At 49.6% G+C, this 26,236-nt stretch overlaps 6 protein-coding genes across 8 annotated transcripts; 3 read left to right on the top strand and 3 right to left on the bottom strand.

Moving 5' to 3' along the window:
* The first annotated feature begins 452 nt into the window (after window positions 1-452).
* FVEG_01007 (hypothetical protein) lies at window positions 453-8,509 on the top strand. Its single transcript, XM_018887768.1, has 2 exons — window positions 453-701; window positions 914-8,509. Exons 1-2 carry the CDS (start codon window positions 633-635, stop codon window positions 1,433-1,435), a joined length of 591 nt encoding a protein of 196 aa, XP_018743569.1. The 5' UTR covers window positions 453-632; the 3' UTR covers window positions 1,436-8,509.
* On the bottom strand, window positions 1,431-7,868 carry FVEG_01008 (hypothetical protein; the record flags this gene model as incomplete). Of its 2 annotated transcripts, XM_018887770.1 has the most annotated exons (8): window positions 1,495-2,987; window positions 3,039-3,286; window positions 3,339-4,121; window positions 4,169-5,289; window positions 5,355-5,883; window positions 6,001-6,722; window positions 6,802-6,888; window positions 6,945-7,616. In XM_018887770.1, 8 exons carry the CDS (start codon window positions 7,614-7,616, stop codon window positions 1,708-1,710), a joined length of 5,442 nt encoding a protein of 1,813 aa, XP_018743571.1. In that variant the 3' UTR covers window positions 1,495-1,707. The 2 variants fall into 2 exon arrangements, with proteins under 2 accessions (XP_018743570.1, XP_018743571.1); XM_018887769.1 differs by having other exon boundaries at window positions 1,431-2,987; window positions 5,355-6,722; window positions 6,945-7,868.
* Window positions 8,510-8,901: 392 nt separating the features above from the next.
* On the top strand, window positions 8,902-14,537 carry FVEG_01009 (bloom syndrome protein). 2 transcript variants are annotated; one of them, XM_018887772.1, is made up of 2 exons: window positions 8,937-12,961; window positions 13,058-14,498. In XM_018887772.1, the coding sequence occupies exons 1-2, from the start codon at window positions 9,035-9,037 to the stop codon at window positions 14,042-14,044; spliced, it is 4,914 nt and encodes a 1,637-aa protein (XP_018743573.1). In that variant the 5' UTR covers window positions 8,937-9,034; the 3' UTR covers window positions 14,045-14,498. The 2 variants fall into 2 exon arrangements, with proteins under 2 accessions (XP_018743572.1, XP_018743573.1); XM_018887771.1 differs by having other exon boundaries at window positions 8,902-14,537.
* FVEG_01010 (hypothetical protein) lies at window positions 14,477-19,116 on the bottom strand. The gene has a single exon (XM_018887773.1). The coding sequence runs from the start codon at window positions 18,306-18,308 to the stop codon at window positions 15,054-15,056; it is 3,255 nt and encodes a 1,084-aa protein (XP_018743574.1). The 5' UTR covers window positions 18,309-19,116; the 3' UTR covers window positions 14,477-15,053.
* Window positions 19,117-21,634: 2,518 nt separating this feature from the next.
* Window positions 21,635-24,234, top strand: FVEG_01011 (hypothetical protein). Its single transcript, XM_018887774.1, has one exon. It carries the CDS (start codon window positions 22,166-22,168, stop codon window positions 23,768-23,770), a length of 1,605 nt encoding a protein of 534 aa, XP_018743575.1. The 5' UTR covers window positions 21,635-22,165; the 3' UTR covers window positions 23,771-24,234.
* A 57-nt stretch (window positions 24,235-24,291) lies between these two features.
* Window positions 24,292-25,947, bottom strand: FVEG_01012 (hypothetical protein). Its single transcript, XM_018887775.1, has one exon. The coding sequence runs from the start codon at window positions 25,621-25,623 to the stop codon at window positions 24,577-24,579; it is 1,047 nt and encodes a 348-aa protein (XP_018743576.1). The 5' UTR covers window positions 25,624-25,947; the 3' UTR covers window positions 24,292-24,576.
* Between the last annotated feature and the right edge of the window lie 289 nt (window positions 25,948-26,236).

Here is a 26,236-nt window from a genome sequence, read left to right as displayed (position 1 = left end):
AGGAAACAAATGTGGTGTAACTTACAGGTGCAAATGTGGCTGTCAGGCGTTTTGTTAAGAGTTGAAAGAAGAAAAGGAAGAAATTGCAGAATCACGAACTGGAGTTTTCTGCGCCGACAGTGGAGAAACAAATTCTCTAAGCGACGTGGTCCACTTTAGACGCGGAGGCGCCAACTTCAAACGCGTGCTTTCCACTCCGTAACTACCTACCTAAGCTACAACCTGTAGCGCCCCAAGACTTGGGGAAAAGAACCTCCGAAGAGGCTTGTGAAGATCTGGCCTAAATAAGAGATATCGAATTACTAACCTGTTACTTATACTAGTCATTATGAGGCTCACGGTATCTGGAGTATGTAAGGTAGGCAGTTTGTAGAAAGGCCTAGCCTTATCACCCCTCCTGACCCCACTCACACAAACAGCTTGCAGCTGGCCACTCCGGGGAAAGGATAATCCTAGGTTTCGTGGTAGTTAGACTATCCGTAAGGTACCTAAAGGTAGTAACTATCCCAACCCATTAATCACATCATCACTTGCTACTAATCTACTGTATTCCCCCACCTAAGGATATCTTGCTTATCCATTAACATCATCGGGAGAATATACTCATTGACCAAAGAAGCAAGCTATTAGCCATGACTGCGACAGGAACGAGCGTTTCGCTCCTCAAGTTTGTAGGCACCGTCTCGCTGGGCTTACTGACGGTACGTTCAGAACCTATTGACACTAGCAGTTTGGTTTGTGCATCAAGTGATGTCACAGGATTCTATCCCATCTACGTCCGCAAACAACTGAGCATAGCATATACCTTTTATGGCCTGTTGTAATCATGTTATGTTGTGTTATTGTGCCTAGTCGTAGGCTGCTTCGCATACCGTCGGGTTCTTACCACTCTTTGCTAATCTTTGTCTTCTAGGGCGTCTCTTATTCTATCACCTCTCTCGCCCTTCCCGTCCTGCTCCGACTTCCCTCTTCTAACGCCGCTTCCCACGGCCTCACCTCTCTGAACGCTGCTCTCAAGACACCCATCCTCGCCCTCACTTCTCTCGCCTCCGCCCCCTTCCTCATCAGCTTTGCTCTCGCTCCCCGCTCGTCTCGCCACCCTTACCTTCTCTATACAGGACTCCTCGCCACCCTCTCATTCGTCGCTCCCCTTCTTGTCCCTGCGCCTGCTACTCGACATGTCGCATCATCGGCGCCTCGGCAATCCCAAAGAGCTAAAATGGAGGCTAGCTACGAGGTTCTAGGCGACGCTCACAGTGAGCCTGCCAGTGAGGAAGATATTGATGATATCAATGGCGAGGGTGTCAGAGTGGAGGTGGAGGGCCTCGTCCACAGCTATATTGCACGAACCGCCTTCTCTGCTCTGGGTTTCACCATGGCAGTTATTGGAATCTGGGGTGATGGTGCACCTCAGGCAGTTGTCTATGTCTCATAAGAGAGTTTGACACACTTTTGCGATCTCTTTTACAAGTTGAGAGAGATAAGTTAAACATAATGGCGTTCTCATTTCTTTTACGAATGATATTTCATGACTACTCAGTTACGGCCCTTTTATTTTCGTCTAGGAATGTGAAACAAGAAAAAGAAACATGATGGCCGTATGACAAGTAAATAAACCCCAAAGTGCCCGTATGCAAGCTTAGTGAGCAACAATCGGAGACTCGATGCAGATGCTTTGCTTTGATGGCCACAATATGGACACCCCACTCAATATGGAAATTCACAAATATCGGAACTTTCATCGGAACCAGAAGAATGACCGTAATCAGAGCCTGACGAACTGTTGTTTTTTAAGCCGTGGCGTCGCTTCGTCTCCCAGGCTTGAGACAGACGAGGCTTCATCTCCTGGACCGCAAAATCAATCGTCGTGCTGGACTCCTTTTCATCGGGATCGACTTCATCGTCGTCAACCCGAGCTTGAACGCTGAAATACCTTGACGCTGAGTACTTCTCACCCAACCTCTTGGCAACATCATTAGCTTCGTTCAAGCTCACCAAGCGGCGTTTCCCGGGATGCTGCTTCATTGTGGTGCGGCAGAGGTCCCACAAAACGAGATCGATGCTTCGGGATTCAAGCCTTTTGCTTGATCGATTCTTCTCAACACCCATGGATGCCAAAATCAGAGGAACTTCCTGTGGCTTGTAGGTATCGCTGAGCCCCAGACTTTCGAGCGATCTCCTCTGCTCTTGTGAATGAGCGTCCAAGGCAGCCTCCTGGATAAACTCCTCCGAGTTCTTTCGCAAGATATCTTGGACGCGATTTCGGTCTTTAATGCTGGGCTTGTCAGGCATGGTAAACTTCTGGCTAGTGAGCTTGTCATGCGCGAGCTCAGCAGGAGTCCGGCCGACGGCGTTCTCCCGGTAGACAAGGCTGGGCTTGAATTCTACCAAGACGTGAACAGCGGCAATCATGCCAGCCATAATCGCCGTGTGAAGGCACGTGTCCCCTGCTCCGTTGAGCATCTCGAGTTCTTCGCCTTTAGAATATTCGAGAAGGAGCTTGAGCATCAGGACCGATTCCTTCTCTTGGCCAGCGTATGGCTTAGCATACCCTGAGACGTTGTATCTGCGGTAACTGTTGCGATTATCGGTACCAAGTGTCATTCCTGAAATTTGGGAAATCCAAGCGTGTACGGGGGTGGTGCCGTTCTCATTGAGGTTCTTTCTCTGGAGGAAAAGATGACTGCGAAGGCCCGAGTCCAAGAGGTCCAGAAGCTCACGAAGCTGATGTGCCTTGGGGTTGCGTTCGATTGCTGCATGGAGGATGTTTTCGCCCCTTTGGTTTCGAGTCGACTGATCCGCATTGGCTGCCAGCAAGATTTTGACAGCGTCGATTCTTCCAAGGCGGCAAGCTACCATCAGCGGTGTGTCACCCTCAGAGTTCTTCTTCTCAATGAAATCTGGGCAAGCTTCAACAAGGTACTCTAACAGGTCGTTAGCATTATCTCCAGGGTGCGCCAAAACCGCACAATGGATCACGAGATCATCTGTTCACAGAGTCAGTATTGTTTGTAAAAACTTTTGGTTGAACTGCTTACTATCGGCTCCAAGCCACTTGGAAATTGCGCGGTCGAATCCGCCAGGACTCTCCTTCAAATGCTTGAATCTTGAGTCCTCCTTGGAGGCCTTGGACTTGGCAAACTCGCCATACAACCTATGCGGGGCATCTCCAAGGAAGAGCTCGACGCTCTCCACACTACCACCCAGAGCAGCATGGAGAAGAGGCGGCGTTCTCAGTCCGCTGCTCTTGATAACCATACCACGTCCAGCATTTGCCCAATCCTTTCTGTGAAACGAGTTAGTGGTGAGTAAATAAGAAGATGGACGTTACTTCGTACCTTTTCTTACCGTAGACGGTCAGTCCCTGGTAATACCGCGGCTTTCGCTTCAGCTCGACACCGCTCTTCTTGACAAGATGATCGAGTGGTATGCCTGCTCCAGTCCGTTTTATCACTAGGGCGAGCAGTTGAGTCTTCCCGTGCTCAACTGCCCACTTGAAATCCGACTGGGGGAAGGTAAAGCCGCAGGTCGAGCCTTCGTCCTCTTGATCGGCGTCATCACCTTCTAACTTCTGACCTGAATAGTGTTGTGCCAAGTCCAAAAGGAGCTTGAGGCCAGTCGTATCGTTTGTGTCGAACGTGTGGACGAATAAGCTCCTCTTCTGATGTCGGTACACAACCTTCCCCTTCTCAACCAACCAGCTTGGAACCGACTCACATAAGATCTGGAGGGGCTTGGTATGAGACTCCACCTCCATAGAAACATGCCCAATATCGTCTATGGTGAACTTTTCCTGCACCTTCTCAGAGACTATTCGCGGCTCGTTCTCGCCGGAGCTATCAGAGCTATCGGAATCAGATTCATACTCCTCGTCTTCGTTACCAGCCTCCATTCTGAAGCGGACCTTATCCTTTTTGGGTGGAGACCATTGTGCCTTGACAATTTCAAGCAAAGCCCTTGCTAAGTCACTGTGTCCTCGAAGGAAGGCTACTGAAAAAGGAGTATTGCCCATGTTATCCGAGACAGCGATCTTTAGCGGCGGTTGATCCTTTTCGGCACCCCAGGCTTGAAGGGAGAGCTCCTTGACCTTCTCAACGTCTCCCGCCCACGCAGCCTCCATTCTGTTCCAATTAGATAAGACAATGAAAAGCGATCTGGATCTACTTACAGCTCAATGTAACCATCTCTTCTCTTTTCCGTCATATCACGATCATTGTTGAATGAGAAGTGAAACTCGAAAGGCTTGATGGCCTTGTCCTCGTCCTTGGTTCGGCTACTTGTGCTTGAGGGGTTGTTCCTCAGATTCGTCTTGATGTCAGGATGTAACTCATCGAAGGTTTTCCCACCTCGGTTTATGAGCTCTTCTTCAAGGGCTTGAAAACCTGCTGACAGCTCCTTGATTGCTTCCAGTTTTTCCGGAACTCCTTTAGGCTCTGGATTCTTCTTGATATCCTCCTCATATCGCTTGAGACGAGACGCGAATGACCTCTTTTGACTCTCAACTTGCTCTGAAACAACCCAATGAGAGTAACTTCCAGAAGTGAAGTGGCCCAGGAAGTCATCCATCCCTGGGGTCTCCCTTGGTTTCACAGGTCCGGTCTTTTCAACATGGAATTCACGAAGACGCTTCAGCGACTTTTGGACCAGGTCTAAAGCTGATTGACCCTTATTCCAATTTCTCTGATACTCATTGAAAATTAGCCGATGTGTCTCTGTATTCAGTGAATTTGGGTCGGCGCCGTTTTCGAGAAGTTTGATTGCGACATCTGTACGACCAGATCGGATGGCGGTGATCAATGGCTGTTCCACAGTCTCCTTATACATCTTCTGGTTGGCCTCCAGAGTGCCCAGGCGTCCAGACATGTCGGAGACCTTGGCGGACTTCAACCAATTATCGAAATCGATGTGAGCTGCAGCACCAGCAGAGAGTAGCTTCAACACCAAAGCAACATCTCCACTCTGAACGGCAGTGTTAATCGGGGCAATAGTCTCTGCGTTCCAATAACTTCCATCGCAAACCATGTGATTGATAGCTGCCTTTATGCCCGTCTTGTCGTTATCCAGGAGCGTATCGATGAGTTCCACCTCTCCAGATTCAACAAATCTATGGAAAGCAGTGCATCCTTTCGAATCAGCTTGGGCAGATGTGGCGCCGAGTCGCATAAGGAGATTTGCCATCGATTTAGCCTTATCATTAGGTAGTGTCAAGGCCAGAACCAGTGTCAGAATCACACGACTGTCACCATGTTCCGCGAGAGACTTGACGGGCAGAATCGAATCGGTCCCGTACTGCGAGGTATTTGTCAGTAGAAACTCTTTGAATCTGGATTAGGGGTCAGATTGATTTCACCTACATCACAAAGAACTCTGACAGCGTCCTCGTTTCCTTCTGCGATGGCAAGATGAAGAGGAGAACACTGGAGATCCCAGGCCAAGGCGTCGACATTGAAGAAATCCGGCTCGTCTTGTGACTCTTCGGGAACAAGATCCTCAGCATTCTCTGCTTCAACTTGCTTGATTTTGACGAAAGACCCAGTAGTCATAGATGCGGCATCAGCATCTGTTGTCTCGTCATCAACCATCTCGCCATCGGATTCTCCATCGGGATCTGATGCAACGTCCTTGTCACGAACCCCGTCATTGTCATCAGAACTGGCCTTCTTTGCTGCTCGGCGCTTCTTGTCCTGTCGTTCCTCTTCAGCCTCTTCGTTTTCGATTGACTTCTCCATCAAGATTTTGATAATCTCCACATCACCTCGTGAAGCAGCGAGGTGCAGTGCATTCCTGCCGTCCGCCAGCCGTGCAGTCAGCCGTGCACCGCGCTCAACAAGGCACTTGATGACCTCTGGCGTCGATGTCATTACGGCGAGATGGAGAGGGGTTCTGCCGGTATAGTCTCTCTTATTTGGATCGGCATCTTCCTGGCTTAGCCAGTTTGATACGTCGTCAATGTCACCATCGACAATTGACTGGCAAAGCCTGGTAACGTTGCCCACATACGCCATATCAGTCCAGTCTTGCTCAGTCAGAGGGTTGAAAGAACCAATTTGCTGTCGGCCAGGATCATCGATCAAGAAGGAGACTTTGCCTTTGATATAAATCTGAGCCTCCTTCTCTGCGACTTCCTTTTCCTGGTCCGTAACAGCCTCTGGGCAGCAGCCACAGCAGTCTTCGATCACGTCTTGTACACGCCCAAAAAATGCAGGGTGGCGATGGAGGTAAACCTCTCGATCATCAGGCTGGTTCCATTCTGCATTGAGAAGAAGATCTCGCGTATAACAGAGTTTCTCGATCCGCTTGGCATTGAAGTGCTGCCCATAAGGCACAGTGAAGGTATGGTAGTTACTGACGTCCTCTTCAGACAGCCAATCAGCAATTTCATCCTCATGGTAGTCCTTGATGTTGCCGTGGAGGACCTGGTGGGATCTATAAACCCTGGGCCGGCCTCGCTCCTCACGCCTCTTGTCGAGATAAGTATCTCGAGCTGTGGTGGTTGGAAGCCGTTCAAGAACAAGAAGACGAGCCAAGCCTAGAGTTCTTCTGAAGCTTCTTTCGAAGATGGTTGGATCGATCTGGGTTCGATCTAGTTCGGGCCAGTAGACCTCAAAGTTTCTGTGTGAATACTTTGACAGTCGATTCTCGTAAGAAGGACTTCGACGAGTAAGATCAATGTGGTTGATTTGCGTGATGAAGCTCCCGAGAGCACGGGGAGTCACATATACCTGAGCCCTGTTAGACAAAGCCAAAGACTCCGGATCCCCTTGATAAGACAATATGTTCTTATGATGAATGCTGCCTTACCTGAGCTCCATCGTATGCTCCACCTGCAGCGTCAATGTCAAATCCAGTGAGGATTTCACTGACAGATTTGTAGACGCGGAGAACGATCTATAACACAATCAGTCATCATTATGGTCGACGTGAGGCAGTGTGAGGTTCTGTACCTGAATGTGCCGAACAGGATATTGACTAGCAATTGTAATTGCGTATTTTGTTCTCACAACTGTTACCTCATTCAAAAGAGCATCTTTGATTGCCTGTTCAATCTGTTTGATCTTGTCGATGGCCTGATCGTGATTGAGCCCATGCAGAAAGAGATCAACATCGGAAGCAGGGCAGAACTTCTCGTGGTAATACTCTCGAAGTTTTCGTTTAGTTGTGTTGAACTCTTTAGGGACAGGCAGGAGACAGTTGACGACTGAAGAACCAGCAGCCACAACGTTTGACCAGTCCAAGTCAGCCAGTGATGACTCTGAAAATATGTTGAAGTTCTTCTGGAACTCTTCGAGGTTCGCAACTGTCGCAGGGGAGTCATGAGCACGACGCTTGTCATCTGGAAGAGCCATTATGTACTTTGACTTTTCCTCGTCAGACTCGGCGTCCAGATTACGTGCGCGAGTGGTGATGAACTTGGTATTCTCCGTAAAGAGGGGAACCACATTGAGATAGGGGTCACCGAGGATTGGGTTCTGGCGATCTTGCGCATATATAGATCGCAAGTTCGCTTCATACTCGCGATATGGCGCCATGATTTCGGTGATCTTTGTGTCTTTGTGGTCAAAGATGTACTTCGCCAGCTCCGAATGAGGAGCAGGGAGCTTCGGGAGGCTATCCATTTTGATTGGGGATCAGGACTTCTGGGAGGGGAAGAAAAGGAGATTGAAGGACGAAGTGGAAAAAGAGAAACAAGGGAAGCTGAGAGTGTATAGGAGAGGGAAAAGTGTAGAGATGCAAAGTTCTGAACTTGTTCGAAGTAGGTGACCTAGAGTGATCTTGCTATAGTAATCAGTTGAAAATGATATCAAGCTAATGGTACTCAGAGAAATAACACCCGAAGAATAGAGGATTTTCCAACAGTTTTATATTTTAAGGTAGGTACACATGGATGGAACTTGTCAGCTGTCAACCCCTCCTCTTTGACCTGGCCAGCTGAAGCCATCCCTACCGCCATCAATAGAATTATACCCCACTACCCTAAGGCTAAATATCAGTGAGGTTAGACCGCGTCCCACAACGCGTGTTAGTGGCAGCTTCCTGGGGTACAGGGGTATGTGCTGCCTAAAATGGCGAGCGATCAATACGCGAAAGCTCGTGATCTTGATCAAAGAGTCCCACTGATGCCTGGCTTGGAAGGCAGCATCTGCTTAATGAGATCATCGTTATCACATACAATGGTCTGGTCGCGGTGAGAGAGCGTGAATTGGAAATATTTTCCGCCAGATGCCATGAAGTGCTCGGCGATGGACTGTTTGGGATTTCCAGTCAGGCAGAAGACCCCTAAATTCCACTCGAGTCGACAGTGACAGTCGACCAGCCAAGAGCTTGACTAAATACACACTACTTTAGTAGTATAGGCCAATTGTTCCAATATGATATTCATACGATCTCGGTATAGACCTAGGTATACCAGATTATGAAACATCCATATGTTGGCTTCCGCTATCTCCATTAGATAAATAATGATTCATTCTATTCTGTTCGTCCATGTAACTTGGATATACCTCTGCGATTGAGTTGATAACAATGAAGACTGCCTTTTGCAATATAAATGAATGAACAGAGAGCCATTCAAGTGTCAATGCCTGACGCTATAATAGCACGTTTCACTCTAGTTAATATCCATATTTGGAAACATACATCGGGGGGCAAGAAAACACCGAACCTTGATATAGGGTGTCAAAATAAACTAAGTAAAGAGTCCCCTAAGCTTGGGCTAAATTTACCAAAAGACTTTTATCACTTAGGTTTAAGGTCCTGAGTTTTCTTTCCTCCCCTAGATATACTCCAAAGGACAGATGGTGACAGTAAATTAAGGCGGAACAGTGAATCACGTGCTCTCGCACCTCCCACTTTAGTACCAAACGCGTGACGCGCTAGAGCGGGACTGCCACCTCCGAACCCTGGGCCATGATAACAAGCAGAGCTTTTCCAGTTCAATCGTTTTGCCACAACTCGAGACATCACAACATACTAGTTCCTCGATGTTTCTGACAAAGGCAGCTGAAAGACGCTCCGACATCATAGTGTCGGCTTCATGACTCGCAACAACCTTGCCGAGCACCTGTCCTGGCTGTTGAACGATCAAGCCTGCTCCAGGCCTGTAACGCCATCTTTCCCAGTCTGTAGCGACTCTTCCCAGATTAGCTTGCCTCAATCTCAGCACTCAAGCTCCCAAGCACGAAAAAACGTACGGAATACTTCATCTGACCGCCCCGAAGTCGCTACTCGAGGGAGAAGCGACGCGTCGAGTACATCCAATGGACGGGCTGCATTGGGTCCAATATCGCGGCAGACGGACCAGGTGATATTCGACGACGAGGAAGACGCCATGGGACGCCTTGTGCTCAGCTCAAAAGTCAAGAAACCCAGTCTTGTTTCGAAATCACAGCAATTCCCTACGCCTTTAACCGTCAATCAGGACGTCTCAAATCAGCGAGATATCACTGTCAAACGATCGAACGAGTCGCCACCAAAAAAAATACAAGTTCCAGTATCGGTTTCAGCCCGACAGTCCACAAGTAGTCCCGACTTCCCGGAACTCAAGACTGGCGGTATCGATTATATGGACTTGACCGACGATACCTTTGCTTCTTCCGATTCATTGTCTTTCGGTAGTGACGTAAAGCTATGGCGCGAAGACTATGCAACTCGACCAGAACCCGAGCCGGCCGTGTCGAGCGGTAGGAAGAGGAAGAGTAATGAGATTTCCAAAGAGGAATTTAGCGATTTCGGTGATCTCCCCGACGTCTACGAACTTCTAGGCACCGAACCTCCACCTCCAAGCCCGACACGGTCCGCTCGACGCAAGAATGGACTGTCTAGTACTCGAACTCGCCAAACTCGTGACATCCCATCGATTAGTGAGGAAGACCATGTTATACTGTCTCCTTCAACTCGGATTCGCAGCCAGTTTGTCCGCGAGAAGAGGACAACTCCCTTAAGTGAGTCCAATCAGGACCTGGACGGTTCTTCAAACCTCTTGAAGGCACCCGCAAGCTCTGGAAATACAAAGTCACCACTTCCAGCACCATCGCTACCGCCACCTATAATGCCTACAGGGGATGAGCTAGTTATCCCCGACTCTGATGACGAGTTTCTAACACCACCGTCTCGTAATGACTCTCTCACTATTACGAAGACTTCAACGATCGGAGGCGACAGCGTTGAGTCGCCGGAACACAAACCTCCTATATCTGCTGTCAAATTTGACCTACATACGACTTCCCAACGCCAAATCTCGTCTGGCTCAACTATTACTGGCGACCCAACAAGCACAACAAACAGCTCACAGTCTAATAGACCGATAGTTGGCGATGTTCTTCACCAGTCATGTGGCGGGGTCTTTCTTCCCTCCAGCCAAGAACCGGTTCTCCTCAAGCAATTGGCTTCCGACTCAAATGCCTTGACCAATTGGGCGGAGTTTCTTGATAGACTCATTCAAGAAAATGGAAAGAAGTTTTCGCAGGCAATAAACGAAAGATGGTCGAAACCGCAACGTGCAGAGGTCAAGGCCGAGAAGGAGCATCTGAAACGGCAACGTTCTGCTATCGCGGAACTCGCTGGCCCTGTCGAAGAATACAGAGTCCTCGGCGAGAAACGGGAGAGTCTGGCCCGTCAGATCGCTCAAGCCTATGAGGAGAGTCTCGATACAGACGAGGACGAGGTCCGGTTAGATGATCTTACGGATGAAATCCAAGAAGTTGAGGATGGCCTCCTTAAAAGCATTCGGGATGCTAGGCTCGATGTTGGTGGGTTTCTTGCGACCACTAAGACCTTACATCCTGGTCCAGCCTCTACACCAGTTGTCGTACTAGGTACTCAGCCCGTCTTTCAAAACAATGTCAATATGTCGATGGCTTCGCGAGATGCCATCCCAGCCAGCGAAACGGGTACACAAGTGGTTCATCAGACTCAGTTACCCAAAACAAACGCTTGGAACCCCCCAGCCTCTAGGATTGAAGCATCGCAAGGACTGAGCGTTCTTTCACAGGAGTATGACGAACCTTCTGCACTATTCCCACGAGATCCTACAAGAGCACCAGGAGCGCCTTATCAACAGGGTCGGATACTTAAGTCTAGGCCAGTAAGTCCCATCCCTGTGGATGCAGAGTTCGATGTCAGTGATGAAGAGCCATCGGATTCGGAAGACATTCAGTCTCGCACTCAGACTCGGCCTCCAAACATCTTCGCGCATCTGGGTAGCAGTAGCCGACGGACGCCACAAGCGACACATCACCGAGCGGGCGATGAATTCAGTGATTTCAGCGACGATGCGGAGATGCTCGCTTTTGCCCAGGACTACGAGATCCGCCAATCTCTGGCACCCGAGTCGCAAGACCAAAGGAAGATCTTTTCAGAGACGTCGGGTAATGCGTCAGCATCGGCAAAGTCACGAGCGGTATCAACAAAGTCACTACCCTTGATGGCTTCTGAAGCGATCCCTGCCCAACTAATGAAGTACCCATGGTCATCAGAAGTCCAGAGGATGCTTAAAGATCGATTCAGAATGAAGGGTTTCCGCTGCAACCAGCTCGAGGCAATTAATGCTACGCTCGGAGGCCAAGATGCCTTTGTGCTAATGCCGACGGGCGGTGGCAAGTCACTTTGCTACCAACTGCCGGCTGTTGTCAAGACTGGGAAAACTCGTGGTGTCACAATTGTTGTGTCGCCATTGCTCAGCTTGATGCAAGATCAGGTTGATCATATGAAAGCTTTGGGGATACAGGCCGTTGCATTCAATGGAGAGTGCTCAGCTGAATACAAGAGGCAAGTCATGAGTGCTTTCAATGAGAAAAGCCCGGAACACTTTCTGGAACTATTATATGTTACCCCGGAGATGGTGAGCAAAAATGTCAATTTCAACAACGGCCTGGAAACGCTTCATCGTAAAGGGAAATTTGCACGCCTTGTGATCGACGAGGCGCACTGCGTCAGTCAATGGGGCCATGATTTCCGCCCAGACTACAAGATACTTGGCCAAGTACGCCAAAAGTACCCAGGAGTGCCTGTCATGGCCCTTACAGCTACCGCGACCAAGAATGTCATTGTCGATATCAGGCACAATCTTGGAATGGACGACTGCCAGATTTTCTCTCAAAGCTTCAACCGCCCGAACCTGTACTACGAAGTCCGGTCGAAGACAACAAACGAAAAGGTTATGGAAGCAATCTCCTCTCTAATACATTCCAGATATGCAAACCAGAGTGGAATTGTCTATACAATCTCACGGAAGAGCGCTGAAAAGGTTGCTGAAAGCCTCTCGACTAAAGGTATAACGGCCAGGTTTTATCACGCAGGTTGCGATCCTCAGGAAAAGGTCGAGGTTCAGAATTCCTGGCAGAGAGGACAGGTTAAAGTTGTGGTTGCTACAATCGCATTTGGAATGGGCATTGACAAGCCTGATGTGAGGTTCGTTATCCACCACGGTCTTCCAAAGAGCCTGGAAGGCTATTATCAGGAGACTGGCCGCGCAGGCAGAGATGGCAATCCTTCTGACTGCATTCTTTTCTACGGAAAGGCGGACATAAGAGTCCTGAAGAAGCTGATTGCGGATGGAGATGGTAGCCATGATCAAAAAGAACGCCAAATGTCTATGCTGAATAGAGTCACGGCTTTTTGTGACAACAAATCTGATTGTCGAAGAACTGAGATTCTACGCTACTTTGGGGAAGATTTTTCTGCAACACAATGCAGAAAAAGTTGCGACAATTGCAAGGCTGGGTTGACTTTCGAGCAACAAGACTTTTCTGAGTATGCCGTTGCTGCCATCAAAGTTGTCCAAGCCCAGAACCGCATCACAGCAGTGCAATGCTCTGACATCCTCTTGGGAAAAAAGTACCCCGCAAATGAAGCAGAACTTTCTGACGAGTGGCATGGCATGGCAAAAGGCCTTAAGAAACATGAGCTGATCCGAGTCATCGACAAGTTATCGGCTGAAAAGGCTTTCAATGAGGATAATCAGGTCGGTCGCCATGGCATGGCGATTCAATATCTACGTCTCGGACCAACATATCGATCGTTCCTCTCGGGTCAACGTAGGCTGATGCTGTCGATTCAGGTGCCGGAGCCCGGCACTGCCAAGAAGACCCCCAAGTCTCGCTCCAAGAAAGGCAGCAAGGCACCGGCCGAGGAAGAAGCCTCGAACATGCCCTCTACGTACGTTTCTTCGCCTGTCGGCCGGCAGAAAAAGAAATCGCGGACGACCGAGAATAATCGCGGACACACTGGGCAGACACCATACTCGTGGGAGGATGCAGGTTTTGTGATGGACGATGACGATGACTACGACGACGCTTTTGATAATCTCCCCCAACATCGGCCGGCTAAGCCACCCTCTCGTACTCCCGGGCCGCCGATATTGGCCGATACTGACATGGGAAGCCTGGATGAAATACACCGAGACATGGTTGAAAGTTTTGTGAGGGAAGCAAAGCAAACAGAGGAGAAGATTCGCAACCAGAAAAGCTTGAGGAGGCCTCTGTTTACCGAAAAGGACTTCCGACTCATGGCTATTCACTGGACTACCTCCCCCGAAAAGATGCGGAGGATCCCAAGCATCGACCCCGACAAAGTCAACGACTACGGCCCTCGGATCCTCCGCATTTTGCAAAAACACTACAATCACTATCGAGAAGCCATGGATCCTCGGAGTGGTAGCCAAGATCAGGACGTGGTGGACCTCATCAGCTCAGAAGTCGAGATGGATGATGATGAAGCCCATGAGGATGAGGACGGCGAGGATTCGCACTACTTCAACGGCAGCTCAAGGCCAGATGTGCAGGCATTTCACAGCAGGCTTCAGACCCTCGGCAGCACACAAACTCAGGCCAAGCCGCGAGCGTCCAGTAAGAGCAGCGGGGGTACGAAGAAGTACGCAGGAGGGAAAAGATACCCCAGCAAAAAACCTACAAGTGGCGTGACAAAACGCAGAAGTACTGGTGCTAGCTCCAGCCGTAAAGCTAGCGGTTCGTCGACAGTTGGCAGAACCTCCGGCGCAGCCCCAAAGACGCTCAAGAAGAGCGGGATAGGGTTGATGCCCATGTAAAGCAGACATTAGGCGCACCTTTCTTTTTAATTCACGAACCCGACACTATTAGAACATGGAGACATGGATACGGATACAATTGGCAGGGAGGAAGTGGAGGATTGATGATGAACATTTCAATGACATGCCTGGGCACTTGTTTCTCCCTTCTATTATCATACCCCTTTCCCACGAAGCTTTGAAGAATCGAGACTCCAAACATTAGGTAGATAGATGACAGTGATTTCTGAGCGGGCGGGAGTTGATGGTGTTTCTTCTGCATGGGCGGCGATTGGGGGGCGGGCTTCAACTCGTTTCGATTTCATACACCACACAACCCCAGGCGTTTCTGGGATACACGCATAGACAAGGAGCTTTGCATTAGTCTAGGCTTGCTTTTATACCTTGAGGTAGCTAAGTAAGGCACCTGTGCCATGGCATCGAGGAAAATAAAGCCGGATTGTCACAAACATGCACATAATAAAATGAAAAGAGAAATCATACTATGGGCCAGCGAGGTTTCACTTTTGGGAACTGTTTGCATGGAACCCTTTACTTCTTTGATTGGAGTTCTTTCTACATCTAGACAGGCAGCTCGTTGAGCGGAAGCATGATGCGAATGTTACAATGCAGCAATATTGTGCCAGCCTAGATTACCACATAGCTTCCTTCTTCTCCGTCCTAATTACAGCACATTGTGCACAATTTGGCACAAAAAGAAAGAAAATGTCGAGCGAAAGAGTTTGACTCGTGGCCGGGGACTACGGAGTCCAGACAAAGAAAACGGGAAAGCAAGACCGTCATCCCTTAAGTTATGTCCCAAACTCCGTCAACCGTCTTGATGAGAACCCGGTACGCCTTGCTGCAGAAAAGAATTATTTCATAAATGGTACGCCAGGCTCTTTGATGATGTTAAGAGGTTGGTATAGCGAAGTCAACTCGATGGATTATGGTGTTACATTAGAACGTAAAGTTTCGTTCCTGGGCGAAGCCTGTTAACAGGCTATGCTGCAGTGGAGGCGGATAGCTCTCAATGTCTCCATCTGGGCTTTGAATCTTTCGGCTCAGCAGGAGAAGGCTTGCGCATTGTAGACCGAACACTCGAGACAGACGCAGGGCTGGCCCGGCCGGTTTCTGTAGGCTGAGGAAGAAGACTAATCCTCCTTGAAGACATAGCAAGAGAACTAGCAGGCCTGCTGTGCCGGTCTCCATCTGGCCCGATAGATCTCGAGGCCTGTAGAGACGAGCGTCTGCCGGAGAGGGCCGTTGTTGATTGATGAGAAGCCAGGCGTGGCTTTGGCAATGGCTGAGAGTTTGCACCAGGGGACGCAAGCCTCTCCCGGAATGATAGGTTCGAGTGACTGCCTCTAGTGGGCGTTTCCTCGACTCTGGGAGACGCTGATGAGGCACGTGCTAGAGGGCTGCGCAATGTCGGTAGCTTTGAGGTGCTGGAACCAGGTGTCGTTGAGCCAGCGGATTTATGTGCGACAGGGCTCTTCTTAGCATATGGACTCGGCGTCGTTAGCGTCAGAGGTTTAAAGTTGTGACCTGTATCGACATCTGACGTATTTGTCGAAGCGTTCCAACGTGGGCGGTGTGCAAGCTTCGAATCTGGCCGTTTAATCTGGCTGGGTGGCAGACTGGTAGTAGACGAAGAGCCTGAGATAGTGGAAAGGCGAGAGAAACCCGATTTCCTGCTTGTTTGTGATGTTGGTGCTGGCAGTGAAGAGTGTCGACGGTTCGAAGGAATTTGGCGGTTGGCAGCACCAGGCGTAGCCCGTACTTTTGGGTTTTTTGATAATGGCGTATGAGGATCCAGTCCCAAACTCGACATGATGACTGACGATGGTGGTGAGCTGCCGGGGGTTTCACGTCCGCTACCTAAAGTTGAGCGATCGTTTGAGAGCATACTGGAGATGGAATCCCGCAGCTGCTGACCCTTATCAGCATGAATTTCCTCAATCAATGACTCTGCGTCTTTCATCTGCTGTTTCAAAGCCTGCCACTTATTTTGCATGTCGTTATGCAAACGCAGAATCTCACCATTAACTGTTAGCCGCTCACTGACACCCTTGTCGATGATTGAGAGGACACGCTCAATGGCTGGCCCATAATGCATTCTTTTGGCCTCGTAGCTTTCCAACTTCTTCATCATAGCAGGCTGGTTAGTCAGATGCATACCGGAGTCGGCAGCCTCTCTCAGTTTGAGGAGAGAGCGCTCGACAGACTCTTGCATCTTCTGTGCTTGCCTACCAGCACCTCGGAAAACAATAACCCATCGATCCTCTCCTAACTCCTTGCGTAGTGACTCAGCATCCTTCTCGAGCTTCTTGTAGCTAGCATCAAGTCCTTCACGACGCATGTTCAGCTCCTCACAGGCTGTGGGAAACGATGGCTCGGCCCTCGCCTCAAACATGGACAGCCGCATCGGCAGGAAGTCAAGAGATGCCCTCAAAGGCTGCATTCGAGCAAACAGAGCCAGCAAACTCGAGTCGTCCTGCGACAAGGTGGGCGTGCCTGGTGAGTTTGGTGTTACTGGAAAGGTCGGAAGGCTATAGCGACTTGGGGCCTGCAACCGAGCTGCCTGGATAGGGTTCTCTTCCACAATCGTCTCAAGGTCCCCAATGTCAACACTGTCAGCGTTGGCAGCCATCAAACTCTTGTGGCGTCGTTCTTCCATCTCAAATACCAATCTGCTGAGTTCATCCATTTCCCCTTGTACGTCTCCAAGAACGTTGTTCCAAAGTTCCTCCCACTCCATAGCTATTTCCACCTGAGCTCTTACCACATGTAGCGTCCTGCGGATTTTCTCCCACTCATGAATGACTGACTCCATTTGCGAAACAGCTTGGGTCAGGTCTTGCACAGATACATTGGCAACATCCTTTCTGTTTTGCAACTGTTCGATAGCTCCAACATAGGCTTTGACAAGCTCCTCAAAGCGAGTGATGGCCATTTCGACTTCAGCCAGACCCTCGCGACCACCAGCTGCAGCCCACTCGACATCATCTTCGCTATCCAGGCCTTCCACGACCTCCGATGCCTTGGATATCCAGCTCCTGATTTGCTCGGCAGCATTGATCAGTGCTTTGGCAGCTACCTGAGCCGTAGGAATTGCTGTAACCTGGCTCGCTAGCGATTCCGCATCTGGGAGTTGCAATGACGTTAACTGAGCAAGCTGAGAGGCAAAAGAAGCGCGCGATAGCGTGTATATAGAACCGGGGCGATTATGACCAGGTGTGAAGTATGAGTTGAGGCTGGGAACGTAGTCGGTCGGGGGCGTAGCCGGCGTAGAAGTTGCGATCAGTGGTGTATCCTTCGGGGGTGGTAGAGGGGGCAGTCCTGCACTATCAGGAGACGGAGGGCGTGTGGTGCGCTCGATGTGTTCGCGGCGAGTATCCAGGGTGACCTTTGTCCCATTGCCATTGGTGTGGTCAGGGAGCCGATACTTTTGAGTGTCCATGTCCAGGGGTTCGGGGGTTTGAATCTCAGGCAACAAGGCCACGGTAGAATCGGGAATCTCGACCTTGAACGGCGGTAGCTCAAGACTTGGGTCGTGGGCGACGGGCTTTGGTGAGGAAGAAGCGCCGGCGCCCTTCCACGGGCGACCGCGCCGGGCGATGACCGATTTGACCGAACCCGCTTGGTGCTTCTCGTCGAGCTGTCGAAGCTGATCTTCGTTCAGACGGCCGATACGATCGTTTTGAGGCGTTATCGGGGGCGTAGAGAATTTTTGGGCGCCAAATCCCAAAGCTTTTAGTCGGGCAGCTAATCCAGGCGAGGTCTTGCGAAGAGCAGATGATGGTAGGGGTGACGTTGGAGTAGGAAACGGGAGAAGAGCGTTTGTTGACGTTGACGTTGTTTTTGTTATCGTGGCAGGGGTTATCGCGGCTGAGGCGATGACAGTCGTGCTGGTCGTGGGCGTATCGGTGACAGACGAGGCAGAAGAAGTCGGAGTTGTGTCAATAATGGAAGATGAGAAAGTGAGCAAGCTGGAATTAGGATCTGGGGTGTAGGTGGAGGAGGGATTGGCTGAACCAGGGTTGAATGGCAAGTGAGATAGTTGACCAGGGACATCAGCGAAATTCAGCAGGCTGTCCGTGGGCACATCATGGTCCTGGTCACTGTAGCAGTTGCCGCTGGCAAGCTCGCCCAGGTCGGTAGGTCGGTTAGTTTCAGGGCTTGCAGCAGGCGTTGATAAAAAGGGATCAGCCTTTGACATCCAGTCGCTGTCGTTGTTATCTTTGACGGCTGAGGTCGTCGCGTTCAAATCGCTGGTGTTCATCTAATCGTTGGAGTTGGCCCCTCGAAAAGCGAGGGACAGCTGGAAACCTGGTTAGAAATTGGTTGTACCAGTCCAGGTTACGAAGTGCAGATCCAGGTCCCAGAAGCCAGGATTTGTTGAATGGGTTTTGCACTCGATATTCAGAAGCGAAATGTTCTTTGTAGACCGTCAATGCGCAGATAAAAAAAGAGTCAAGAGAGGACAGATTGGATGATTGTTGGTGAGGCGTGAAATCTCCAACTTTTTCTGCGAAACTGTCACAGAGTGTCCTTATGCACTCCGATTCTCCCTCTATCTCCCTGAGACAAATATCTTGCCTTTCAGTGCCACTAATCACTCTGGCCCAACCGTGCGCTATCAAACTGTCATGGTATTGTGCAGCCGTGATCGCTGAGGCCAATACGAACCCCAATGACAGTGTCGGGGCAGAAAGTTGGAGGGAGAGTGGTCGAATGAATTACGACGCTCTCACATGCACATGCACATCTAGGATGTGATGGATGGGCTGAGGGTTGCTGTCAAGTGTCAATGATAGCTTGGGTGGAGCTAGCGGCCAAGTTTTGAGGGTCCTCTGTAGCGGAGATTACCAGACTGCCAGCCACTGATTGGAGTGGAGGTAAGAGATTGCTGCAGGAGTGTAGGAGTAGCTGCAACAGAACAACAGAAGCAACCTCTGGTGAATCGGCAATGAACAGTCAAATGTTTTTACGCTGCCGTTTGAGTCGATTAGGAGCTGTCGTCTCGGCCTCAAACCATAATCTCGCCTAGCTCAGATAGGTAGACAAATGATAAGCACATCGGCAGGACAGGTGCGTTGGTGAAGAGTACAACAAAACAGTCGGGTTAAATGTTGTTGCAGAGGAAAGCTCAGATGAGACTGAAGTACTAGAACTCTCATCAAACGAGAGCAGCACGGCTATCGTTCGATGAGGACAGAGAGACAGAGAGTGTCAGGCAGAGACAAAAGGGGGTTAAAGTTTCGTACAGAGTATTCGAAAAGAGAATGACAAGATGTGTCCAAGATGTTATGACTGCCGTAAGTGGAGAAAGGCAGAGTTGTAGTTAGCAGGACAAGAGAGAAGCCAACAAAGAGAGTGAGTTTGTAGTCAAAGGTAGAAGAAAATCTCACTGGCAACTCAAGGTCTTGAAGGTTGGTGGTAACTTATTAGATGAGGATAGGTACCTACCTACCTAGGTACCTTAGGTATGGATGTAAATGGAAGGGCCAGAGGCGTGGAATAGGCTAGGTTTCGGCAGGTACCCGGTTAGTAGCCAAGGCCGGCGAAAATACCTAACATGGGAGCTCTGTATGTATTAAAAATAAAAACAAAATTACGTACCTTACTAAGGTATTGGACGGGAAAAGAATAGAGTGAAGAATAAGAGTTAACCTCAATCTGGCAATAGAACGATAGCCAAAGAGAAAGGCCAAACGAGGTAAGATGGAAGCCACTAACTAAAAGTCAAAGACCTCAGCATAAAGAAGGTTTGTGAGGTGTCGTTAAAGCAACGGGTATGAGCTGAGATGAACACGGAGTCGTTTCTCTCAGCACTCTGCAAACAGACAAGAAACCCGCAGGAAGGAGTACAAATTGAGGTTTTTGAATTCTATACCAACCCACCTGTTCGTAGTCGCGTCTCTCTGTACATATAGGTACAGTGCAATACTTGAACGCACGAAAGGGCGATATTCATATTACCTTATATTGCATGCTGCGTAGTATGCTAGATTGAGGCACCACACTGACCCGGGATAACTGCCGGGATTGGATCACAAGCTGCTTCTGATTTGCTTGCGAATTGTCTAAAGAGCTGTATCCCTGGTCAATGATCTCGCCTAACAGCAACCGGTCAGAATTAGCGTGTATCGACCTCTGTTGTCGATCCAAAGGTTGCTTATTAAAGTTAGGAAGCTTGTAAAGTGGACAATTAGTTGATTGGGAATAGGTTGCTATATGTATTCAGTTTTGAATTAACAGACAATGAGCTGTACGGAGCCATGAAGACAAGCCATTATGGGAAGACGTTGCAATAGAGCATGTGCAATATGCCATTTATTAGATGATGATTCCCATCTTGCCAGGAATGTTCATTGATAGAAAGAGCTATCAGCATTGATCTATTCATTCACCAACAACAACGGTTAGATTTCGGAAGACTAGATAGAGCAGTAACAACTGGCTAGGTGGTAGTGGAAGTATGGATTTCAAATGCATGAACCCAATAACGGAAGAATTAACCATCAGGCCCGTCCCGAGCCCCAGGTTCGACTTTCACGGGATCCAATGGCCTTTGTTGAGCACGGAGCTTTCTTGTAAACGGCTCCTTGTCGTCATCGGGATGGAGTTCCAATGAAAGTCTGAAACTCGTAACTGCTGATGCCCATAGCAACGGGCCCATTGCAGACAAGCAAGAATTCCAACCAGCCTGGAGGAGTTTAGCATGCCCGATACAGCCTGTGCTAGAGGCCTAGCCCTCTGAATCTGCAAGCTCACGATCCGTTCTTGTACAATCGCAGGTTGCCCGGGGATATGGTTGATACTGGCGTGCTGTCGGTTATCGACAATTTTGATATTAATAAAGGAGCTTTGCTGCTGTACTAATAATGCCGGTGCTATTGCTCCATATTCGATCCTCCCCTCGACCCCATCTATTCATTTATCCCTGACATCTGACCGTGCAATTTGTCGTGTTTGATCAACGCTACTCCGTACTGTACCAGTTGTTCCAAGCTCAGAGAACGGGTGGTTAGTTGTGTCCAGTCGACGGCCTCCTATTCGAGCTTTCTTACTTGAAGGGCTTCCTGGATGGTCTTGTCATTTGTACTCCGTACCTAGGGCTGTCTATTGCAGCTTCTTTCCCTGTCTTTGGCGTCTGTGATGCCGATCTTCATCCTCTTTTGTCCCAAGCCATACATGATACATATCTGGTAGCCCTTGGTCGACTCTAGGTACATCCCAAACCGCCATCACGATAATAACGAATAGGTAGAAAACGTCCGAACCTATCGACTCTCCCTCTACCTCCGGCTCCGGTTCCGGCTCCCGCTCCGCTGCTGCTGTTCCTGCTCTACCGATAAACCCTGACGACACGCGGCTTCTGGAAAACACGAAATCTTTCTTTAATCCTTGCTCTGTTTACGACCAGCAGCTTAGGTAGCTTCTCCATCGTCTCTTAATCACCCCTGTCACGCGTTGGCCCTTCGCTGTCCAGTCGGTATCCGTGAGAATTGGAGAACTGGATGTGTAATTTTACCCTGGCTTTGCCCGTGCCCATATGGGCCTGTCCCGCCAACCACTCACTGACTGTATCCAGGCATCAGGTCGCCCCATCGCCGTTGGAAACCCCCTGGAAATCATTCATCCATTGAATTTCCCCTTCCCGTCTTGTCGCCATCAACTTTTTAATTAATCTAATTCCTCCCCCCTCTTTCTTTACCTGGTCTCATCCTGTATTGTCTTGTCTTGCTGTCCTGTCTTCTGTCTTTGCTACCCCTCGATTACTGCGTATATTCGATCCTCACCTTTTCTATTACACACACTCTCTCTCTTCGTCATTGTCCCTCACCTGCAGCGCAACCCAGTCGCAGTTCCCTGGCTGATCCGTTATCAAGCCCCAACTTCTAGGCCAAGCTATCCCCGAGATATCGTGTGGGACCTCATCTCTCGTGTTTGTGATTCTGTGTAAGTGCAGATCATTGTTCACAGACGCAACGTCACCGTCAAAGGTCACAAGGTTGATCTCGCGAGGGCCGATCAACTATTGTACTATTACGCATCGATAAATCAAGTTCAAGCTCTATCACACTCCGTACTCTCTTTTGTTTAGCACGGTACCAGCATAGGATCTATAGCAAGATGGCTACCACCAACGATCAGACACCCTCATTTCGCTGCGACTCCCCGCCTCCAGACGCTCTTCCAACACCAGCTATCGGTGCATGCCCAGAGCTCTCGCGCTGCTTGTCGACGACATCCTCTTGGTCGCATGGCAGTAACGATGCCAACCCTCGGGATGCTCTAGGCATAGAGAAGTTCAACCGTCATTCCACCGGAAGCCTCGACACTAGCACGCTGAAGAAGCGTCATTCAGATATCTCGGCCATGTCTCGTCACTCCAGTTATAACTTTGACGGCAGGAGTCGCCGACGGGGATATATGCGGCCACAAGGAACTGATTTTGCCGCCAGCGCCCGATCCCGCGAGAGTGTGATGAGCCTGGGCAGCATCGCGCATCTGCAGTACTATTTTGCTCGAACAGGCTTACTTGACGGCAAGGGTGGTCAACTGGCCAGGAAGAAACAGCAGCGCGCCACCCTGGATCTCTCTTCCTTGGACACGAATGCCGAAGCTTTGCCCAAGATCGTTGGCTCGGATTTTGACTCGTCATACGCCTCTACCGACAGCAGCCCAGATTTCAGCTCCCAGGGCTTCGGCACCGACCTTGTTGAGTCTCCTATCGAGGAGCTGGATGATTATTATGAGGACAACTTCAGTGACCTTGGCGGTGATATGCTCCCACCGACTGTGAGTACGTATCACCACCGTGAAAAGGTGGTCCCCAAGCCACCTACCATCCTGGAACTCAAGTCAGAACTCGAGCAAACGCTTGGCGACGCCAAGAAGGCACTGGATGAAGTCGAGGCGCGAAGAACCGGCACTTACGAGGCACCATCCAGTGCCCCCGATTACCCCAACATGCCACCGGAAAACACACAAGGTTGGTTCGAGCTGCAAGGAATGCATATTCTCGACGTTGTTACGCTGGCAATCCGCGCGGCAAAATTTTACTACACAGCGCACGAACTACCTGACCGTCTTGACTCTATTAAACCCGAGAAGCAAGTCAGGGCAGACCTGTTAGCTGTCATGGAAACATTAAGGCAGATGGCCACCCGAAATTTCAAAGAAGGCATGAGGCAAGAGGAGATCAAAACCATGAATGACTGGGTAGAGAGTGTCTTCGATATCTTAAAAAAGGAACAGGAGATTGAAGACGCGGAGAGGGCTGAACGGGTCGGCTGGACATGGCTCAAGGGCGACTGGACTGGTCGCGAACTGGAGCGGGAACGAGCGTTTCTCATGTCTATGGATACGGTTTCTGAACCTTTACCAGAATGGAAGTCAATGTCGCCTGAAGATTCGAAGCCTACCCCTTTCCTCGAAGCCATGCAGAATGGTGTGCGACTGGTCAAACTTCACAATGCCGTTGTGCACAAATCACGAAGACGATTTGGTGCCATTGGAAGCTTTCATACCGATACCCAGAAGCCATATCGTTGCGCTGACAACTTACGATACTGGGTCAAAGCTGCCGAACTGCGCTTCGAGGTCATGTTGAAAGTCGATGTGCTCGGAGTCCAGTACAACACATCTCCACAGGTCTGGATTGATTTTGAGACTGCCATTCTCAAGTGGGCTCGCCATGTACGCGAGGAGATCACTCGCGAGCTTGAGTTATAGCAAGCGAATCTTATACGCTCTTTTTTTTTTTTTTTTTTTTTTTATCCCACCTCTCTCTGAAGTGACGAGGGACATGCCCAGCTCGATTCACTAATACCCCTAATGATTGGACGTTGAGGACTACATAGGAGTTCACTTTGCTGGTTTTCACTTTTGTTTTCTTTGTTATTCCTTCACTTTCTTTTACACTGGAAAGATCATCTGAAATTGCATACTGTGCAAGGATCACATCGGCCTCTTTTGTTTCATCAACATGATGAAAGCACTTTGAAACACGTTATTTTTCTATTCACCTTCTTAAACACGACCGGCTTGGAGAAACCGGCAAAGCCCTTTTCTTCTGAGAGAACCCCCACTACATTCTAGCATATACCCATTGCATAGGCCTTAACGCGGATGAAGACATGTTCAGCTTTAAGCTGTTAGACTGAATAAATAAAGTAAATACACTATACATATCACCATGGTTCTCTACTCTGACATGTGAATTTGGATTAGAAAGGTCTCAAAGGAAGTAGTCACGTCTGCAAATAAAGATTTCAATAATTAATAGATGGATGTATTTTTTTTTCTTCCTACTCCTTCTCTTCCCTTTTTTTGTGGTTTGTTCTTTTCTCTTTCCGCTACTGCTAAATAATGATATAGATATCGTATTCAGGTACTTAAGGTATTCGCGCCAACAGAGCCCAAACTAAAAACCAGAAGCTAAACGGGGTTATCGTGAAACTGACCAAAAGCCATAGCAGCTATCAAACTCCATTGCAAGTGTGGATATCATAACACATCATTCCCAACCTTTCCAATCCCTACTCAATATCAATCTTGTGGATCTCAGTCCACTCTTTCTCAGCCTTGGGGACGGTAATGGCCAAGACACCGTCCTCCATCTTGGCGGTGATGCCCAAACCGTCAACCTCGTCGCGCTCATCTGCTCCCGAGGGCGGCAGAGCTACGTTGCGTTCAAACATACCAACCTTGCGCTCGCCAGAGCTGAGCGTGCTGAGGAAGGCCTCATCGCCAGGGCGGTGGACGACGCCTGCGATCTTGAGAAGGTTGCGGTCGGCATCCCAGTTCAGGCCAATATCCTCCTTCTTTGCGCCAGGGAGGGCGACGTGAATGACATATGACTTCTCGGTGTTGAAGATGTCGATAGGTGGGTTGAAGGAGGAGTCGGATGAGTCATTGGTGTTTTGCTCCTGGCTCCGGTTCTGGTTCTCTTGGAACTGCTCGCGCATGTTGCGAACGAAAGGATGGTTGCCCCATCCGCGGAAGAGGCCAGAAAGGTCAAAGGGGCCACCGTAGGGGGGAGGGGGAGGATGAGGGCCGTGATGGGGACCACGGTGAGGGCCATGGGGGAAAGCACCGCGGCCTCGACCTCGACCGCATCGAGGGCCTCCACGGCCACGGCCACGACCTCGCCCAGCCCACTCAGGCCGAGCTCCGCACTGATTCTCCTCAGGGGCAACTTCTTCGGGGTCAGGGACATTCATGGTCTCGTCAGACTCGTGGCTTTCACTTCCGGTAGCTTGCTGAGTCTCGTTTGCCTGCTGACTTGGCTCATTATGGGTTCGACTGTCGGGAGCGCCTTCACCGGAGAACCAAGGACCCCAGACGAAGCCGTCAGCCTCAGGGGGTGGAGGAGGTCCTCGTGGACCATGTCCATGCCCATGGGGATGAGGAGGGTGAGGAGGGTGAGGGCCAGATGGCGAACCAAAGGGGAAACCGGCCATGAAAGAGGGAAATGGAGTCTCAGTCTGATGATCTACTCCGCGGCCAGTTGCTTGGTTGGGGTCAAAGTGCTGAACAAAATCCCAGAAGTTTGCATTGTTGAACGGGTTTGATTGTCGACTCATTTTGCGTAATGGAGACTTATCAAGTATTGGATGGTTTAGAGTAGTGATGATAGTGAGCAGAGGTGAAGAATGTTTGTTTATAAATGTAGATGATGTAGAGGAAGCTGGTGGTGATTATCGTACCATATCGACATAAGGTAGCATACGATTTATATAATAATAAAAAAAAAAAATTCTCCATTGAGACGGGCTGCCAGATGGGGCATCTCATCCGCTAGGAGGCGAGATCTAGACACATGCGTAACCCGCATCGTAACCTTGACTAGGCATAATAGACACACGTATCAGACTTACATGAATTTGGTCGAACCATTTGGATCAGCAGAGAAGGCAAATGCGTTTGATTCGGGACATTCTTATCGCCGCGCGGCCACTCGCACACTTGAAATCGCCTTCAGAGGACCCAAGGTCTGGCTGGGGGTTGCGTGAGGGAGCATGATCGGTCCCGAGACCAATAAAACACCGGGGGGCGAATAAATTAGGCCACACTCCGAGTCCCTTCACTCGGCACCGGCTTGTGTTTTCGCACTATCGTATTGTGCGAATGGCAGCAGAGAGGCAGACAAGACTATCCGAGCTTATTCGAAGGCAAAAGCAGCTCAAAGAACTACCT

The sequence above is a fragment of the Fusarium verticillioides genome, chromosome 1 (genome assembly GCF_000149555.1).
Source record: "Fusarium verticillioides 7600 chromosome 1, whole genome shotgun sequence".
In the NCBI taxonomy this organism is placed as follows: domain Eukaryota; kingdom Fungi; phylum Ascomycota; class Sordariomycetes; order Hypocreales; family Nectriaceae; genus Fusarium; species Fusarium verticillioides.
The sequence above is the reverse complement of the archived record's forward strand: the minus strand, read 5'-3'. Positions and strand labels throughout refer to the sequence as shown.

Coding starts and splice junctions, on each gene's coding strand:
- FVEG_01012 (XM_018887775.1), bottom strand. CDS start 25,623: ATGAGTCGACAATCAAACCCGTTCAACAATGCAAACTTCTGGGATTTT.
- FVEG_01007 (XM_018887768.1), top strand. CDS start 633: ATGACTGCGACAGGAACGAGCGTTTCGCTCCTCAAGTTTGTAGGCACC. Junction 702..913: donor TCTCGCTGGGCTTACTGACG/GTACGTTCAGAA, acceptor TTTGTCTTCTAG/GGCGTCTCTTATTCTATCAC.
- FVEG_01009 (XM_018887771.1), top strand. CDS start 9,035: ATGACTCGCAACAACCTTGCCGAGCACCTGTCCTGGCTGTTGAACGAT.
- FVEG_01011 (XM_018887774.1), top strand. CDS start 22,166: ATGGCTACCACCAACGATCAGACACCCTCATTTCGCTGCGACTCCCCG.
- FVEG_01010 (XM_018887773.1), bottom strand. CDS start 18,308: ATGAACACCAGCGATTTGAACGCGACGACCTCAGCCGTCAAAGATAAC.